Source organism: Pan troglodytes, chromosome 2, assembly GCF_028858775.2.
Source record: "Pan troglodytes isolate AG18354 chromosome 2, NHGRI_mPanTro3-v2.0_pri, whole genome shotgun sequence".
Taxonomy (NCBI): Eukaryota; Metazoa; Chordata; class Mammalia; order Primates; family Hominidae; genus Pan; species Pan troglodytes.
The window spans coordinates 42908270-42927364 of NC_086015.1; the positions used below are offsets into that span (position 1 = coordinate 42908270).

General features: G+C 41.1%; 1 protein-coding gene across 3 annotated transcripts in view; it reads right to left on the reverse strand.

Moving 5' to 3' along the window:
- Positions 1–19095, reverse strand: part of SCN11A (sodium voltage-gated channel alpha subunit 11) — a 110620-nt gene that overhangs the window by 60063 nt on the left and 31462 nt on the right. For all 3 annotated transcript variants that reach the window (XM_054681698.1, XM_016940747.4, XM_016940746.4), the window contains 6 exons: positions 15984–16163; positions 14850–14916; positions 4972–5113; positions 3905–4102; positions 2858–3031; positions 129–258 (listed from right to left, as the gene is read on the reverse strand). In XM_054681698.1, coding sequence (XP_054537673.1) covers positions 129–258; positions 2858–3031; positions 3905–4102; positions 4972–5113; positions 14850–14916; positions 15984–16163 — 891 coding nt within the window. The remainder of the gene's footprint in view (positions 1–128; positions 259–2857; positions 3032–3904; positions 4103–4971; positions 5114–14849; positions 14917–15983; positions 16164–19095) is intronic.

The window sequence follows — 19095 nt, forward strand, 5'->3', positions numbered from 1 at the left end:
CAGGATGGTACAGTGGGTTGGTTCCAAAACAGCCTCCTTTGCAGAGGGCTTCTAGGGGATTGGGAAGAAGAAGAATGGAAGGACATCACTGAAGTAGGCTTTCCCTTGGATTGGGATGTGGAACTTACCCTTCATGGTGATGGTGAGGATGCTGACAGCACTCAGTGCTCTCTGCCTTTGGAGAGGATCTCCATGCTCATCAAAGTGGTCCAGTGATAGATTCTGGGACAGTCGTTTGGTTTGCTCTAGGAGCTGTGGCTGTAAGAGAAGGCATGGGGCACCTTCTAAAGACAGGGGCTGCCTCTCCTCAAAACTTAACAAACTACTTTGTTCCAATGCTACATGTAATGAAAGTGCTCAACATTTTCCATAGGTCTACTCACCTCGTCTTTACAGCATGCCAAATATTCAGTTTTCTTATTTCATGTTTAACAAATAAGAGAAATCTGGTTTGATCATTCATATTTCCTATGCATGCACATTTCTAGAGTCCTACCTACAGACATTTTACTTTCTCTGTGTTTCATTCACTGCCAACAAAGAGCAAACAAAATTTTACAAAAACTAGTAAGCAATGGTTCCGGGTATGAAAGCAATACAAAATCCAATTTGTAAACAATGTTTAAAGGTAAGAAGTGGAGTATAAATTTAGAAAGGTGGACTGGAGCCAGATTGTGAAGTGCTAGCTCCAGTTGTGAAGTGAACAACCGCCTATATGGTTTTTAAAACGGTTAGTAACTAAAAAGAACAGTCCCACTAAATATCACAAAATCTAGATCCTAAACCTCAAGCACACTCTCAAGCTGGGCCCAAGGGCTAGCTCACTCTCTCACATCTACCTACAATTCTAAAGTTACTGGAATTAAACAGTGCAAACCTCCAGCTATCCAGAAAATTTGGGTTTTCCTAGTGGCTTATTTTCCAAGGGTTCTGACTCACCAGGGCCCCAGAGGGAACTATCTTTCTTGTGATAAGCCAATCTAGATAGTCTTTCTATGAGATCTCTCCCTATTACTACAGCAGAGAACTGATCATAGCAGTGGATGGGATCCTTCTACCTACTTCTGCAAAGGCCTCTCAATTCCCTTTCCCCACCACATTATCAGGCATACATATCCACCTTCTACCTACTACATCTCCCTCTATCTCAGGAAAGTGGCTCTTGCCATCTTTACCTGTATCTTTAGCATCTTCCTCTCTTCTGACTTTTCTCTGGATAATTAAAATATGTCTGAACATCCCCCACCTTAATGATAAGAATAACTTTTTCTGCTGCCCATCCCTCCCCCACCACCAGCTTCATTTCTGCACATCACGCTGCCTAATCAACATCCCTGCTTGGAGGTCCCATAAGCATCTGGAAATTGGCACATTCAAAACTGAATGAGCCATCTTTCCACTCCCAAAATGTGTACCTTTCCTGTCTCCATAAATTACCCTCCATCAAGTTAGCTAATCATGTCGGAAACCAGGCCTTATCCCCACACTGTCCATCAAGTCAACTGCTAAATTTTATCTTCTCCAGATCACGGTCGTCTGTTAATTGCTCTTCATCCTCACTTCCCTAACCCTGGTTTAAGCCACAGGCACCTCTTACTTGGTTACTGCAACAGCCTCTTAACTGGTCGCCTCCAGTTTTGCCCTCCTCCAATCCCCTGTCTTCAATGCATCCAGAATTTCATAAATCCAGTCATATCCCTCTCTTATATAAACCTTTCAATGCTCTTTACCCTTAGCCCTCATTGAAAAGGGTAAACTCTCTAGCTTTGTTTTCGAGGTCTTTTGTGATCCCCCAACTGATCACTATAGCCTTGTGCCACCCACCCTCCCCCAGCCTCATCACACATGTGCATGCATGAGCGTGCATGCACGTGCATACACACACACTGGCAAGTTTTCTAATGGGTCATGTTCTCCTGCTTGCCTTCGCTTCTAGGCTTTTGCACATTCTATTCTCTCTGCAGGTAATGCTCTCTTTTTCCTTTTACTGGTGAATTCATCCTTTCAGCTGACACATTGCATCTTCTGGGGACCCTTTTCCACTGCTTTTCCCCCAGGCCCCATGAATTCTGGATGCTGTTGGTTTTCCCACCCATATGTCCTTACTTGAGGACTTTCTCTAATGACTCAAATCCTGTCTTCCTTAGTGCACAGCAAGTAGGAAATTAGAGGGAAATTATTGTCTTCCGTCTTCAGCAATCTTTAATCTATGATGGACCAAAGTTGGTATATATATACCAACATATATGTGTGTGTGTGTGTGTGTATATATATATATACACACACACACACACACACTTTGATGCCCTTACTTTGGAAGGATTAAACTCCAACTACCTGGCTTCAGTGGTAACTGGCTTGATAATGCATCTTCATTGGTTACCTTCCATTCCATATAGCACTTCTTCCCTCCTTTCCCAGTGCTCCCTGGGATCACTTCCCAAATAATCTACTTGCATTGTAATGTCTTTGGGTTTGCTTCAGAGGGAGCCCACACTGACACATAGTTCCTCCTCTGTTCTCCCACAGCAATCAGCACATCAGTCATCACATTGACTCATAACTGCCTTCTTATCAGTATATCTTCATCATTAGCCGTACACTCTGTGGAGTATAAAACATGTATCCCTAGCACCTATCCCAGTGCCAAGAAGATAGTAAACACTGTAAACACTCTAAATTGATGTTTACAAATAAATGGATAATTGAAAAGACACATGGATGCATGAAAGTATGTGCAAATGGATGAATGAATAAATGAGTAACTGAATAAATGAATTCTTTCAATTTGATTGGCAATTGGACCTGTCCCCCTGGACAGCAATATGGTATCATTAATTCCCTGGAAAAGACTTACCTTTTTTTGGCAATCTTCATCAGAATCTGACCCAGGAGGCTGGTCTTTCCCAGACTCTCTCAAAAAGAAGGACTTCCTTTTCTTATTACCAAAGAGCTTTCTCTTTTTTGGGGTAAAATATGATGTTTCAAGGGAAGTAAGTGAACTTCTGTCAATTCCCATGGCAACCAGAGCCTTCAAATTGAACAAAAGCAATTAAAGAACAGATTACACCTCCTCATGAAACATTGCAAATGACCCCGACCTGAGAGTGGTGAAAATCTCTCTTCTGGTAGCTCTGTATCATTTAAATTGCTCATCATCTACCTGGACTACGCTAGCTCTGTTATTTATCTGGGGAAACATGTCCCGTTTTTGCACAGAAATTGCAGCCACCAAAAGCAGCATTGACTCTTTCATATCTCTGTGTCACTGCCCCTTAGCACAGTGTCCAGTATGCGCTAGGCACTCAATAAATACTTATGCCTGATAGTGCAGATGTTAAGCACTTACGATGGGCATCCTTCTGACAAATCTTATAGAGGATCGGTGCGAGTATAAAACATGGTCCCTGTCCTGAAAATCTGAGACTTGAGCTGGAAGAATGTAAAGATTCCAAGGAAACTATTAGAATGGCCTATAAATAAGACAAGGATTGCAGACAGGGAGAGGTGAACATTGTTCTAGAGTCCACCTCAAGCAAAGGCCCCAAACACAAACATCTCCAGATTTCCACAAGAAAGCCTGGAGCACAGCCTGGATTTACATATACTTATGTTGTATCGTCTAGTCAGTAATTTGGGGCATGTCTTAGAAGGCTTAGACTTCAGAAGGTCAAAAAGCATCAAGACCAAGCATTCCCCGTTTTGAAGGGCCTGGTGCCTGGACAATTTTGTGAAAGATAGCAGCAAGCCATTCTTCAAGGGACTTATATTCTCAGAAAAGCACCAGTAGAGAAAGCACTGAGACCAGGCCAAGGGTGGCAGCCTTGAGTCTCAGGTCACATTGCCTCTGGGGACCCCTTCCCCTCCCCAGAGCAGATCCCACTGTCTGACCCCATGTCCCTACCTCCTTTTCCTCCTTTAACAGCTGCTGGGCTTCCTGAAACATCTTTTCCTTGGCCTCTATCTCTGCAGCTACATTCTTGTTCTGCTCCTCATATGCCATGGTAACAACAGCCAGGGTTAAGTTAATCAGGTAGAAGGAGCCCAGGAAAATGACCACAATGAAGAAGAAGACTGAGTAGAGCCCAGTAGTACGCAGGGTCTGCAAAGGACAGAGCATGTTCTTGAATATCAAACCTTCTTCCACAGGAGAGTGACCATCACCTCAAGCAAAAACCACACAGTAGCAGACAATTGGTCTTCCCCCAGCACTGGTGGGCTCAGTTGACCACAGACCATATAGCTTCCCTAATACTCCAGGGATTCCTGATGCCCTATCTCTCAGTGGGGAGATACTATCCACACCTTCACATGGAAGTTTCAGTGACTTTACTATCTATAACTCTCTCAAGAGTATCTGCATTTTTAAAATAAAAGTGGCAAGACAGATAGGGCAGTAGGGAATCTGGAGGGGGCTAACATTTCTAGGAAGAGGAGGGGTTCTTTGGAGTCTTCTTCCAAATATTGCATTTAAAATTTTCTTGAAGTTTCTTTTTTTTTTTTTTTGAGATGGAGTTTCACTCTATCACCCAGGCTGGAGTGCAGTGGTGTGATCTCGGCTCATTGCAACCTCCGCCTCCTAGGTTCAAGTGATTCTCCTGCCTCATCTTTCCAAGTAGTGGGGATTACAGGCACCTGTCACCATGCCCTGCTAATTTTTGTATTTTTAGTAGAGTTGGGGTTTCACCATGTTGGCCAGGCTGGTCTCAAACTCCTGACCTCAAGCCTCAGCCTTCCAAAGTGCTAGGATTACAGGCGGGAGTCAGCGTGCCCGGCCAATTTTCTTGAAGTTTCTAACAGAATTAGTAAGGCAGAATTTAACAGTACAACTGTTAAAGATGAGACAGATGATAAAAGTGGGGGATGAATGGTAGTTATAAATAAATGGTAAATAAATAGGTAAGTGATAGAGGGGGAAGGAAAAGGATGGAGGGAGGGAGAGAGGAAAAAGAGAGACTATAAATAGATAACCTGTTGATAAAGCTTCTCCCAGGAATCTTGGGTCATCAGCCGGAACATGGCAAGAAAAGACCAGCCAAAGTTGTCAAAATTCGTATAATTATAGTCAGGATTAATTTTGGTGTGCTTACATTCATATTGTATGGAACAGGCACTAGATATTGGAAACAAACAGAGAAATAATTATGTATGCCACAGCCAAGCTTCTCTTTCCTTCCAACGACTCCGGTTTTTCCAAGGGCTGTGGGATCACACCAGGAGCCCTAGAGGAAGGGAGTATTTGTAAAGTGGCCCACTGCCCTGTCTGACAAGACTCTTTTGCTAATGAACTGATTAATAAATGCATATAAGATAGTTTTTCATTGAAAAATTGAGTACAGTGACACGTGAACAATGAATAGTATAAAAGCACATACAATGAATATTAAGTCTTCCTCTCTTCCCAGTTTCCTGATCCCACTTCCTAGAGGCAATAGTTAACAGTTACTTTTGTAAATTTCCAGAAGTTTGCTATGACTACACAGCACATCCATATCTATACACAACTTTTATAATACACAAAAATGGGAACATGCTTTGCACTCTCCTGCACCTTGCTTTTTTTAATGGAACAATATAGTTTAGAGCTCTTTTCATATCACCATACAGGGAGATATCTTATTTCTTTTCATGTCTATAGTTCTATGATTTATTTAACTGCTCTGCTAATGATGAATATTTAGGTTTCAGTAATTGACAGTCCTTCACTCTTACAAACATTTGGGCAATGAATATCTTTGAACATAGGTCTTTTCACATATTACCAAAACACAAATTATTGAGTGTATCTATAAGATGTACTAAGGGTATGTATTTCTTAGTTTTTTAATAAATAGTATTTTAATCAAAGTAATACATGCACATGGCTTAAAAATTACATGCACCAAAAAGCTTATAATGAAATCAATTGTATAATTCTTTAACTGTCATTTATACACCCCAAATTCAACAACTGTTAACTCTTCTACCTCCGTATGTCTAAATAGTGCTTACACTGATATTTGATTTATCAATTGTAGTTCGTGTTGATTAACTTCTTGCTATGGTAGACATTTTTTCTTGGCTTTTTCATGTTGCTTTTTCATGTTTTACTCCCTCATTCTTCTGGAGCACCTGTCAATTAGCTTCTTAAGAAGATTGCGTAATCTTTGCATATATGAATATATATTTATTCCATTTTCACAATCAATTGGTAGTTTGGCCAGAAATAGAATTCTGAGTTGAAAGTTTTTCCTTAGCAATATGAAAGCACTGCTCAGTTATTATCCTGTGTTGCTATTAAGAATTCTTATGCCAGTTTGATTTTTGTTCCTTTTTGGGTGACCTTCTTTTGCCCATTAGTTTTAAAATCTTTTTCCAAAAAGTTCTGAAATGCCATGATAATGTCCTTGGCATGGTCCTTTCTCATTCACTGTGTTGGGTACTTTCTGGAGCACTGAGGGACTTGCATCTTTAGTCCCAGGTAAATTCTCTGCATCATTTCTTCACTAATTTCCTCCCTTTTGTTTAATCAGTGCTCTAGTTGTAGAATTCCTACTTAGTCAAAAGTTGGGACTTTTGAATTGACATTTACTCTCAAATTTTCTGTTCTCTTTTTCCTACTTTCGGGGCTATTTTGTCAACTTTATCTTTTAGTTCTAATATTGATTTTTGTGTAATAATGTTTAATTTCTAATAAGTTTTTTTGCTGTTCTTTTTTCACAACAAGCTGCTTTTTGTTTTATGTATATAATATCTCTTTTAATTTCACCAAGGACACTATTCAAAGTTTTCAGAGCCCTTTCTGGTTCTCTTGTTTTGTTCATGGCCACATTTTCTGTGGCTTTATCTTGGCCTCCTTTTTACCAAAGATTTTCTTCAGATGCCTGGTGAGCCTGAGCTGTTCATGTGTTTTAATCAGAGGACCTGACAAGCTGATTGGGATTTGCCTGGTGGGCAGAGTGGGAATTTGTGAGTGGTAGGTTTTGCTTTAGGTTGACTGAGGAGGAGGGCATCCATTGTGCCCTCTTTCTCACCAGACCTGGAGGAAATTCTGTGAAGTCCCAGTGCCCTCTAACTTCCAGGAGTCTGCTGAGGATGGACCTACCATATTTAATCTCCCTCCTTTCTTGGTCACCATTCAAAATATAAGCCTGTTTTGTTCAATCTCCTCCTCTCTGGGTGCACCCTCTCGTCAACTTATACAGGTGATTAAGCCTCTCCGCCAGCATCCCCATCTCAGCTAATGATATTATCACTCACTCACACTGATATGAGAAGCATCTGTAACAGTTTTCTCTCCTTTGCACTTCCCACCACTCTCTTACACATGGCTTTGTATGCACAAATACACACCAACATCCCCTCTTCAATCTCCAAATTTTTTTCTTTCTATTTATTTATTTTTACCTATTATTTTAGGTTCTGGCGTACATGTGCAGGTTTGTTACATAGGTAAACTCATGTCACAGGGGCTTGTTGTACAGATTATTTCATCACCTAGGTACTAAGCCTAGTACCCAACAGTTATTTTTTCTGCTCCTCTTGCTGCTCCTACCCTTCATCCTCAAGTAGGCCCCAGTAGCTGTTGTTCTTTTCTATGTCCGTGAGTTCTCATCATTTAACTCCCACTTACAAGTGAGAACATGCAGTATTTGGTTTTCTGTTTCCTGCTTTAGTTTGCTAAGGCTAATGGCCTCTAACTCCATCCATGTTCCCGCAAAAGACATAATCTCTTGCTTTTTTATGGCTGCATAGTATTCCATCATGTATGTGTACCACATTTTCTTTATCCAGTTTGTCACTGATAGGCATTCAGGTTGCTTCCATGTCTTTGCTATAGTGAACAGTGCTGCAATGAACATGCATGTGTGTGTATCTTTACAGTAGAATGATTTATATTCCTCTGGGTACCTACCCAGTAATGCGATTGCTGGGATGAATCCAGCAACAGTAGTTCTGTTTTAGGTCTTTGAGGAATTGCCACACTGCTTTCCACAATGGTTGAACTAATTTACACTTCTACTAACAGTGTATGTGTTCCCTTTTCTCCGCAACATTGCCAGCGTCTGTCATTTTTTGACTCTAATGATAGCCATTCTGACTGGTGTGAAATAGTATCTTATTGAGGTTTTGATTTGCATTTGTCTAATGGTCAGTGATGTTGAGCTTTTTATCATATGCTCGTTGGCTGCATGTAAGTCTTTTTAAAAAAAAAAGTCTATTCATGTCCTTTGCCCACTTTTCAGTGGAGTTGTTTTCTTATTGTAAATTTAATTTCCTTGTAGATGCTGAATATCAGACCTTTAACAGATGCATAGTTTGCAAATATTTTCTCCCATTCTGTAGGTTGTCTGTTTACTCTGTTAATAGTTTTTTGTTTTTTGTTTTTGTTTTTGTTTTCTGTGCAGAAGCTCGTAAGTTTAGTTAGATCCCATTTGTCAAATTTTGGTTTCATTCTGATTGCTTTTGGCATCTTCATCATGAAATATTTGCCCATTTCTATGTCCAGAATGTTATTGCATAGGTTGTCTTCCAGAGTTTTTATAGTTTGGGGATTTACATTTAAGTCTTTAACCCATCTTGAGTTGATTTTTGTATATGGTGTAAGAAAGGAGTCCAGTTTCAATCTTCTGCATGTAGCTAGCCAGTTATTCCAGCACCATTTATTGAATAGGGTGTTTTCCCCATTGCTTGTTTTGTCAGCTTTGTTCAAGATCAGATGTTGTAGGTGTGCAGCCTTATTTCTGGGCTCTCTATTCTGTACATTGATCTATATGACTGTTTTTGTATCAGTACCATGCTGTTTTGGTTACTGTAGCCCTGTTGTATATTTTGAAGTTGGGAAAAGTGATGCCTCCAGCTTTATACTTTTTACTTAGGATTGCCTTGGGTATTTGGGCTCTTTCTTGATTCCATATAAATTTTAAAATAGCATTTTTTAAATTCTGTCAAGAATGTCATTGGTAATTTCATAGGAATAGCACTGAATCTGTAAATTGCTCTAGGCAGTATATCCATTTTAATGATATTGATTCTTCCTATCCATGAGCATGAGATGTTCTTCCATTTGTTTGTGTCATTTTTAATTTCTTTGAGCAGCATTTTGCAACTCTCATTGTAGAGATCTTTCACCTCCCTGTTGGCTGTATTCCTATGTATTTTATTATTTTGTCACAATAGTAAATAGGATTGCATTCCTGATTTGGCTTTTGGCTTGGCTGTTGGTATACAGGAATGCTAGTGGTTTTCGTACATTGATTTTGTATCTTGAAACTTTGCTGAAGTTGTTTATCAGCTGAAGGAGCTTTTGAGCTGAGACTATGGGGTTTTCTAGATATAGATTCATGTTATCTGCAAACAGGAATAGTTTGACTTCTTCTCTTCCTATTTGGATGCCCTTTATTTCTTTTTCTTCCTGATTGTTCTGTCCAGGACTCCCAATACTATGTTGAATAGGAGTGGTGAGAGAGGGTATCCTGTCTTGTGCTACTTTTCAAGGAGAGTGCTTCCAGCTTTTCCCCATTCAGTATGATGTTGGCTGTAGGTTTGTCATAGATGGCTCTTATTATTTTGAGGTATGTTCCTTCAATATCTAGTGTATTGAGAGTTTTGAACATGAATGGATGTTGAGTTTATCAAAAGCCTTTTCTGCAACTATTGAAGTATTCATGCGTTTTTTAACTTTAGTTCTGATGAATCACATTTATTGATTTGCATATGTTGAACCAACCATGCATCCCAAGGAAGAAGCCTACTTGATTGTGGTGGATTAGCTTTTTAATGTGCTGCTGGATTAGGTTTGCAAGTATTTTGTTGAGGATTTTTGCATCAATGTTCATCAAGGATATTGACCTAAAGTTTTCTTTTTTTTGTGCCTCTGCCAGGTTTTGGTATCAGGACGATGCTGGTCTCATTGAATGATTTGGGGAGGAGTCCCTGCTCCTCAATTTTTTGGAATAGTTTCTGTAGGAATGGTACCTGCTCTTTGTACATCTAGTAGAATTCAGCTATGGATCCATCTGGTCTCGGGATTTTTTTGGTTGTAGGCTATTTATTATAGATTCAATTTTGGAGCTTGTTATTGGTCTATTCAGGGAATCAGTTTCTTCCCAGTTCAGTCTTGGCAGGGTGTTTGTGTCCAGGTATTTTTAGTTTGTGTGCTTAGAGGTGTTTTTAGCAGTTTTTAATGGTTATTTTTATTTCTGTGGGGTCAGTGGTAACATCCCCTTTGTCATTTCTAATTGGTGTTTATTTGGATTTCCTTATTTTTTATCTTCTGCTAGCTTTGCTCTTGCTTCTCTAACTCTTTCCATTGTGATGTGACATTGTTAAGTTATTTCTAAGTTTTTGATGTGGGCATTTGGTGCTATGAATTTTCTCTTAACACTGCCTTAGCTGTGTCCCAGAGATTCTGGTATGTTGTATCTTTGTTCTCATTAGTTCCAAAAAACTTCTTGATTTCTGCTTTAATTTCATTATTTACCCAAAAGTCATTCAGAGGCATGTTGTTTAATTTCCATGTAATCGCATGGTTTTAAGTGTTTTTTTAGTCTTTTCTTCTATTTTTATTGTGCTGTGGTCCGAGAGTGTGTTTGGTAAAATTTTGGTTCTTTTGCATTTGCTGAAGCTTGTTTTATGTTCCATTATGTGGTCAGTTTTAGAGTATGGGCCATGTGGTGATGAGAAGAATGTATATTCTGTTGTTTTGGGGTGGAGAGTTCTGTAGAGGTCTAACAGGTCCATTTGGTCCAATGTTGACTTCAGGTCCTGAATATCTTGGTTAATTTTCTGCCCCAGTGATCTGTCTAATACTGTCAGTGCTGTGTTGAAGTCTCCCACTATTATTGTGTGGGAGTCTAAGTCTCTTTGTAGGTCTCTAAGAACTTGCCTTTTGAATCTGGGTGCTCCTGTCTTGGGCGCATATACCTTTAGATTAGTTAGGTCTTCTTGTTGAATTGAACATTTTACCATTATGTAATGCCCTTCTTTATCTATTTTTTATCTTTGTTGGTTTAAAGTCTGTTTTGTCTGAAATTAAGATTGCAACTTCTGCTTTTTTTCTGATTTCCATTTGCTTGGTATATTTTCCTCCATTTCTTTTATTTTGAGCCTATGTGTGTCATTACATGTAAGATGGAGTCTTTTGAAGACAGCATACCATTGGGTCTTGCTTCTTTATCCAGCTTGCCATTGTGTGCCTTTTAAGTGGGGCATTTAGCCCATTGACATTCAAGGCTAATATTGATATGTCCTGTTCTTTCTGTCTCCTAAATGTCTCTGGAATGCATCCATCCAGCTTTCTTCATCACCACTGTACATCTTCATGATCCTTATTCTTTCTACCACAGTCTTGTAATTGGCTTCCTCATCTATTCTATGCATCCATTCTCTATACAGAAACCATAGTGGCTTTTAAAATATGTCTAATCTGCCCAGTCATCTGCCTGCCCTAAAACCTTTCCATGTCTCCTGCTTCCTTTGTGATCAAGACCAAAATCGTTGGCACTGATGAGCTATCACGTCCTTCATGGTTGGCTCTTGTCTCTGTTCCTTCCTGCTCTCTTGCCTGTCTGCCCAAAAAGTTGCTGGGCTTCTTGTCAATCCCTATATGCTCTTGTGCCCCAAGGCCTTATGCTCACCCTTGCTGTGCCTACTGTCTGGAATTGTTCACTCTTTCTCTTTATCTACTGGAACCTCCTACTTAGACTTCAGATCTGAGTTGTAGTCACTGTGAATTAGTCAGCAGGGGAGGAAGCAGTGACTGGAGGGTGAAGACTAGCCTGGGCCCTGAAAAGACCAAAGCCTGCCTGGAAAGATGATCACAGACCTGCCTTCTCAGAGTGCCATCTCCTCAGAAGCAAGCATGTTGTGATCACTGTGGAATGCTGTGTACTAGGAGTTGGTTTACCACAAAACTCTGGAGCATTCATATTGTACCTAGACTGAGAGAGATGTGCTGGCACATACACTTAGAGACAAGAGCCCTATAAAGACCAGTTGTACATCATTGATCATTAGAGAAATACAAATCAAAACCACAATGAGATACCATCTCACACCAGTCAGAATGGCTATTACTAAAAAGTCAAAAAATAACAGATGCTGGCATGGATGCGGAGAAAAAGGAACATTTATCGACCATTGGTGGGAGTGTAAATTAGTTCAACCATTGTGGAAAACTGTGGCAATTCCTCAAAGACCTAAAAACAGAACTACCATTTGACCTGGCAAGCCCATTACTGGGTATATACCCAAAGGAATATAAATCATTGTATCATAAAGACACATGCAAGTGAATGTTCATTTTCACACTATTCACGAGAGCAAAGACATGGAGGCAACCCGAATGCCCAACAATGACAGACTGGATAAAGCTAATGTGGTGCATATGTGCCATGGAATACTATGCAGCCATAAAAAGAATGAGTTCTATTACTTTGCGAGAACATGGATGGAGCTGGAGGCCATTAACCTTAACAAACTAATGCAGCAACAGAAAAACCAAATCCTACATGTTCTTAGTTGTAAATGAGAGATAAATGATGAGAACACATGGACACACAGTGGAGAACAATAGATACTGGGACCCATTGGATGGTGGAGGTTGAGAGAAGGAAGAGAATCAGGAAAAATAACTAATGGGTACTAGATTTAATACCTGGGTGATGAAATAATCTGTACACAAATTTACCTATATAACAAACCTGCACATGTACCCCTGAACTTAAAATAAAAGCTAAAAAGAAGACCAGTTTGTGCACCAAAATCTCAGAAATTACCACTAAAGAACTTATTCATGTAACCAAGTACCACCTGTTCCCCCAAAACCTATTGAAATAAAAAAAATACCCAAGTTTGACTGCTGTTAAGCATGGTATGTGTCCTCTGCCTCTCTACTTTCCCCACCACTCTCTATTGTCATATACACATCACACTTGATTCATTTTGTGTCTGATGTTATTTGAGTTTTCAACAGCTAAAATAGTTTTTTGGACTTTTTATAGCAGTATAGTATTGTAATAAGAGATTTTGGAGGCAAAAGACTTGGGAAAAAAAAAAAAGGACTAGTTGGAAACAAGGCTGCTGCTTCTGCCTGTCTAGGTTATACACCCCACGTTGGATTTTGCCTATGGTAACCACACCTGTCTGCCTGTGTGAGGGGTAAAAGAAGTGCTATATGCAGCAGCTGTCGGGCTCCCTTTAAGACAGGGATCCCCAAACCCGGGCCCCAGACCAGTACTGGTTCATGGCCTGCTAGGAACTAGGCTGTACAGCAAGTGAGCAGCAGGCGAGTGAGCATTACCACCTGAGCTCCACCTCCTGTCACATCAGTGGTAAGCATTAGATTTTCGTAAGAGTGTGAACCCTATTGTGAACTGCGCATGCAAGGGATCTAGGTTGCACGCTCCTTATGAGAATCTAACTAATGCCTGATGATCTGAGGTAGAACAGTTTCATTCTAAAACCACCCCCACTTCCTGCCCATGAAAAAATTATCTTCCATGAAATCAGTCCCTGGTGCCAAAATGTTGGGGACCTTTCTGGCAACAGGGACCGGTTTCATGGAAGACAGTTTTTCTTTCTAGAATGATCCTCAACAAGATCAATGCAGTGTGTTCTGTTGGGAATCATTCTAGAAAGCTCAGTAAGCTTCATATTAGATTAAAGCCTATCGTGTCTTGCAAATGGAATGAGAGAAGCCTTCCCTAATTTTCCAGACAAGGTCACAACCCCATCATACCTCTCAGCACCTGCACATCACCCTTATAACACTCATCACACTTTCTAGTAGTCATGCATTGCTTAACAGCAGGAATACATTCTAAGAAATGTGTAGTTAGGCAATTTTGTTGTATAAACATCATAGAGTGTACACACAAGCCTAGATGGTATAGCCTACTACACAACTAGACTATGTGGCATAGCCTATTGTTCCTAGGCTACAAACTTGTACAGCGTGTTACTATACTGAATACTGTAGGCAACTGTAGCACAATGGTAATAATTTGTGTATCTAAACACAGAAAAGGCACTGTAAAAATACAGTATTATAATTTTATGGGGCCAGTATCATATATATCAACCATTATCAACCTAAATATCATTATGCAACACATAACTGCATTTTCTGTGCATCTGTCTTCCCTAGAAGACATCAAATCCAAAAGTGTGGAGCTGCCTTGTTCACAATTGCATTCCTTGAGGCAAACTCAGGGCTTGGCACTCTGTAGATTCTTGTTATCTATTTGTAATTTAGGAATGAATGTCATCTATTTCATCAGAGTACCTTGCATATTATCTTAATTTGAAATACACTCAATAAATCTTCACTGAATTGAATCTTTCACAATAGAAAGCACCGCTATCCTGAAGGAAAAAAGAGTTTCCCCATTGGAGCAGAGGGCCAGCAGCTGTTGGGGCAAGTGTAAGTGGATGTATGTTCAACTGTGTTTGTAATTTGAGGCAATAGTTGTCAACAGGTCAACAAAGAGAAGAAGCATGCTCAGATACTCTTGCAGCAGGGCAATGCCACTGAACAGGAAACAAGGGCCTCACAGGGCTCTCAGTCATAACATCCCTTCTCAGCTTTGAAAGTCTTGAATACCTACTCCATAAAGTTGAAATATCACTGTTTCAGTAGGTTTCTTATAAGCTTCCAATTTAACATAACTAGGGAGTAAAGCTGCCTTAAACACCAGGAAATGATTTTTTAATTTAATAACACAAGTCTAAACATGTTTAGACACATGAAATAATTATGTGAGAACTACCATCACTGTGTCCACCAGTCATTAAAGACTGTTTGCCACACCATTCTAAAAGGTCTAGAGGTACTCTTCTTGGGAGGAAAATGATTATAAACCTCTTACCTGTTACCCATCCAGATGCCACACATTTTGAATTCAGGTGAATTTTCTTTCTTTTCAAAGCAATGGTCTGAGAGAGGAAAAAGTCATAAATTCAGATTTTAAAAAAAAACATCGAAAGGAAAGAGAATAGTAAGTATGCAGATTATGCTTGAAAATGGATGTTTCTACATCTTCTAAAATGATTAAAGGAGGTGTGTCCAGAGAGAAACTGGAGCCCAAGACCTCTGGAAGGAGCAAGAAGGAAGGAGGGAAAAGAAGAAGGAAGGAGAAGTTGGAGGAGGAAGCAGTGACATCACCACCACCACTTTGCCTCTCTTAAATAATACTGAACCGAAGATCCTCCCTGGGGGAAGCTGGACACAGACCCATCCCATGAGAGACATCAAGAGAGTGTAGTCACATGAGATTCATGACACATGGAGTAGGTGTAGGGTCAACCTCAGCATGGAGAGGGTGGGCACTGAAAGAAGTGTTGTTGGCCGGGCATGGTGGCTCACGCCTGTAATCCCAGCACTTTGGGAGGCTGAGGTGGGCAGATCATGAGGTCAGGAGATGGAGATCATCCTGGCCAACATGGTGAAACCTCGTCTCTACTAAAAATACAAAAATTAGCTGGGTGTGGCGGCACATGCCTGTGATCCCAGCTACTTGAGAGGCTGAGGCAGGAGAATCACTTGAACCTGGGAGGCAGAGGTTGCAGTGAGGCGACGTCACTGCACTCCGGCCTGGTGACAGAGTGCAAAAAAAAAAAAAAAAAAAAAAAGACGTGTCATTGGAGAAATACTTGAGGAGTGGGGCTGGGAAGCTGCTGATTATCGTTAGCCAAATCCAAGCATTCTAAAAACTTCTGCAAATCAGTACAAAGAAGTGGGCAGAGATCTAAATGGCAAAGGGATGGGACAGCATAGAATTGCTCTTGTGGATGTGATTTCAAGACTTTCCTTCTCCACAGCAACCCAAAGAATGAGGCAATTCTCTAGGAAATGCATCTGCCCACAGGAGCACCCTGGATGGATGAAGTCCTCCCTTGCTGCTAAGAGACTCTGTAAGGGAAGTGTGAAGGCAGGACAAGTGAGGATAAGGAAAAGTTAACCATGCAAAAACCAAGGAGTGAAAGAAAGGTTGGGTATTTACCATAAGCTTCCGGGTTACTGATATTTTTACAGTCCCTTGAGATGCATTTCAGGTTCAGACTTCCCATGAAGAGCTGCTGACCTACCAGGGCAAAGATGCTGAGGCAAAAGAAGGTGAGGATAATCACGTTGACCAGCTTCTTCACAGAGCGCAGCAAGGCCCCCACGATGACCTTCAGACCTGAGAAAGAGGACAGGCTTGGGGAGAAGCCCATCCCCCTCAGCCAGACACTCACAAAGGCCAAGTAAGGAGCAACTGAAGTCTCGGAAACTGTCAAATTGCAGGCTGGAACTGGACTCCAGCCTAGCCTATGATTCTGATGCCTTGAGTTTGTGCTCCAACTCTGTGCCTTGGAAGCTGAGTGTCATCAAAGCAGTCAACAAGTTTGAGACTCAATCTCTCTATTCCTGCCCTATGCCTGCCTCAGTGCTGCTATGAGGAGCAAGCAAGGAGGCTTTGAATAGAAACATGCCACACGGACTCAAGGCATAGGTTGAGGACAGTTGCAAAGGCACCATCTAAGCTGGGGCCACACTAGAGAATGAAATAGACCTGTATTTAACATTTAGTAGACACTGTCTACTGTCAAAGTACTTGAGTACCATGAGACACAGCTAAATTGTGGGGTATAGGGGATGAAGGAGATTTGTCTAGACCCAAATTATGAGGATATCCTGGGAGGGAAAACTCAGATTACCAATTAGAATAGGGTGTTTTCTTTTCATTCATTCATTCATTCAAGAAGTATTTATTAAGCACCTACTATGTCCATGGCACACTGTTAAGCTGCCAAAGTTACAAAATAAATAATCTTGTGGCATGCTAGTAAATATTTAAAACTGGCTCTTCAAGAAGGAGGCAGGAGAGCCCTGATCTATAGCATTTACAGGTTTCCTTGTTTTCTGAATTCTGTGGTATAGATCCTGATCCCCACTCACCACCATGGTAGATTTCAAGCTACCAATATGATGTCACTGGACAGAGCTGGAAAAAGAACAAGTCAACTTCAGCAATCCACTGAGTCTCAAGATAGCTGGAGAGATAAACTCCCAGATGTGATTGAAAGGCATGGAATGACACTAAGTGACAAAATTTCAATTGATTAGCGTACAGGTGAGAGCACATGGCAGCGTACAGTGGGAGGCCAAGCCCTCAGTGGATGGGCTTCCCACAAAGTATAACACCAGATAGCAGGAACCTGGAGGCCAAGCTGGGACACTTACTATATCACCAATTGAAGGCAAACCAGAGGTTACTACAGTGTCACCCAAGGCAGATTTTAATCTATAACAAGAGGCTTCTCCAAAGCAAGAAATGTGGATGAGTGATGATTGTGATTCCTGGATCATTTTTTAATAGTCTCATAAAAGATTGTGCCTCACACCCTTACTTCCAAAAAGCATCCAGGCATCTCAGTGCATTTAATGGGCCAAAATAGAGACTATATTCACCTGTGTGGAGATGAAGAAGGGGACATGAAAGCTGCTAAATGACTGCCTGAATGTGTATTTACTTACGTGAAAATAAAAGGGGCTCAGCTCATGCAGAAAGCTCCTAAATCTACCTGGGAAAACAAAGTCCTACTTGAAAAGAAGAAGGAGAAGGAGGAGGAGGAGGAGGAGAAGGAGAAGAGATAAATTGTATATAAAGTGTCCTCTGACTACCAGTTTCTTTATCACTATTCAGTTGCTTTCCTGAAGTTTCAAAAAATAACCTACTGCTTCTGTTTGAAAGGACTGGAGTTTAGGTATTGGGGCCATGCGGTATAGTTTATGTCTATATCATCAGCACAACTAAATAGTTCCCATGTCTTTTTACAGTTTGCCAAAGCCACTGATAGAAGAGAAAAGAAGGGAAGGGGAGAAGGTGGGGGGAAAGGAGTCCAGAGAGGGAAGATAATAAACTGTTTTGTTTGTTTGTTTTAGTAAAGAAAAGAGAGGAAAGGGGAAGGAGAGGAAAAGGGTGTGCTATAATAACCTCATTTTTAATAAACAGAAATTCATATTCACACCCAACCTTGGCTTCATCCTGATCCGAAGGGCTAACATGACTTCCTCACCTGGCTTCCAGGAGACCACCTTTGGTTCCCCTCCTACTTCACAGGTGGCTGCTGCTCATCTCCTTCCCTGGTTTCTCCTCTTCTCCCTTTCATGTTTCAGTACCCTGGGGCTCAGACCTTGGTCCTCTTCTATTCTCCATCAGTGCTTATTCCCTTGGTGATCTCTTTAGATCTCACGGCTTTAAATATCTATAGACCCTTGATTCCTGAAATGGTATCTCTAGCTCTGACTTCTCCCTGGACTCCCGGACTCATATATACCTAATTTCCTACTGAATCCTTTCCCTTGGTGGTCTCACAGCCATCTCAAACATAACATGTTCAAAGCTAGCTTGTAATCTGACCCCAAGGCCTGCTCCTCTCACAGCCTTCTCTGTCTCAATCAGTGACATCAGGTATAAAAGTCATTTTTGACTCCTCTCTTTTGCTCACACCATGTATACAATTGATCAGTCAGGAAATGCTATTGTTTCTACCTTCGAATTGACACAGAATCAGACCAGTGTCTACCAACTCCACTACCACTACCTGATCAGAGAGCACTGCCATCCCTTGCTTGGATTATGGTCTCTTGTGTCAGTTTGGGTTTTGAGGAGCAGACATTCTGAGATCAGATGTGCCAGAGATTTGTGGGGGTTGGGAGGACGCCTGTGAAAGATGAGTGGGGGGAGCAGGAGTGGGCAGGGAGAAACTTCAGACTGCAGCTCAAGTTTGATGTCTGAGAGACAGACAAGGGAGGAGGATTGGATAGGAAGAACCTCAGACTGCAGTGCAGCTGTCGGAGTCTCAGCCAGGTCGCTGGAGAGTCCCTGAGCCAAAGTTTCCTATTAGAAGAATCCCATATGCTTCAGGAATGGGCCAGCACTAGAACCCACACACACTGTGCAGGGCAGGCACGATCTTGGCATGTGGATGAATGCAGTGGGGAATCCACAGAGGTGGAAGCCGGGATCTTTAGTCCACCGTGCTCCCTGTAGCAGGAGGTCTTCCTGCTTCTCCCATCTCCCCTACATTCCATTCTCCACACAACAGCTCCCATTTCTTCAGAGTGAA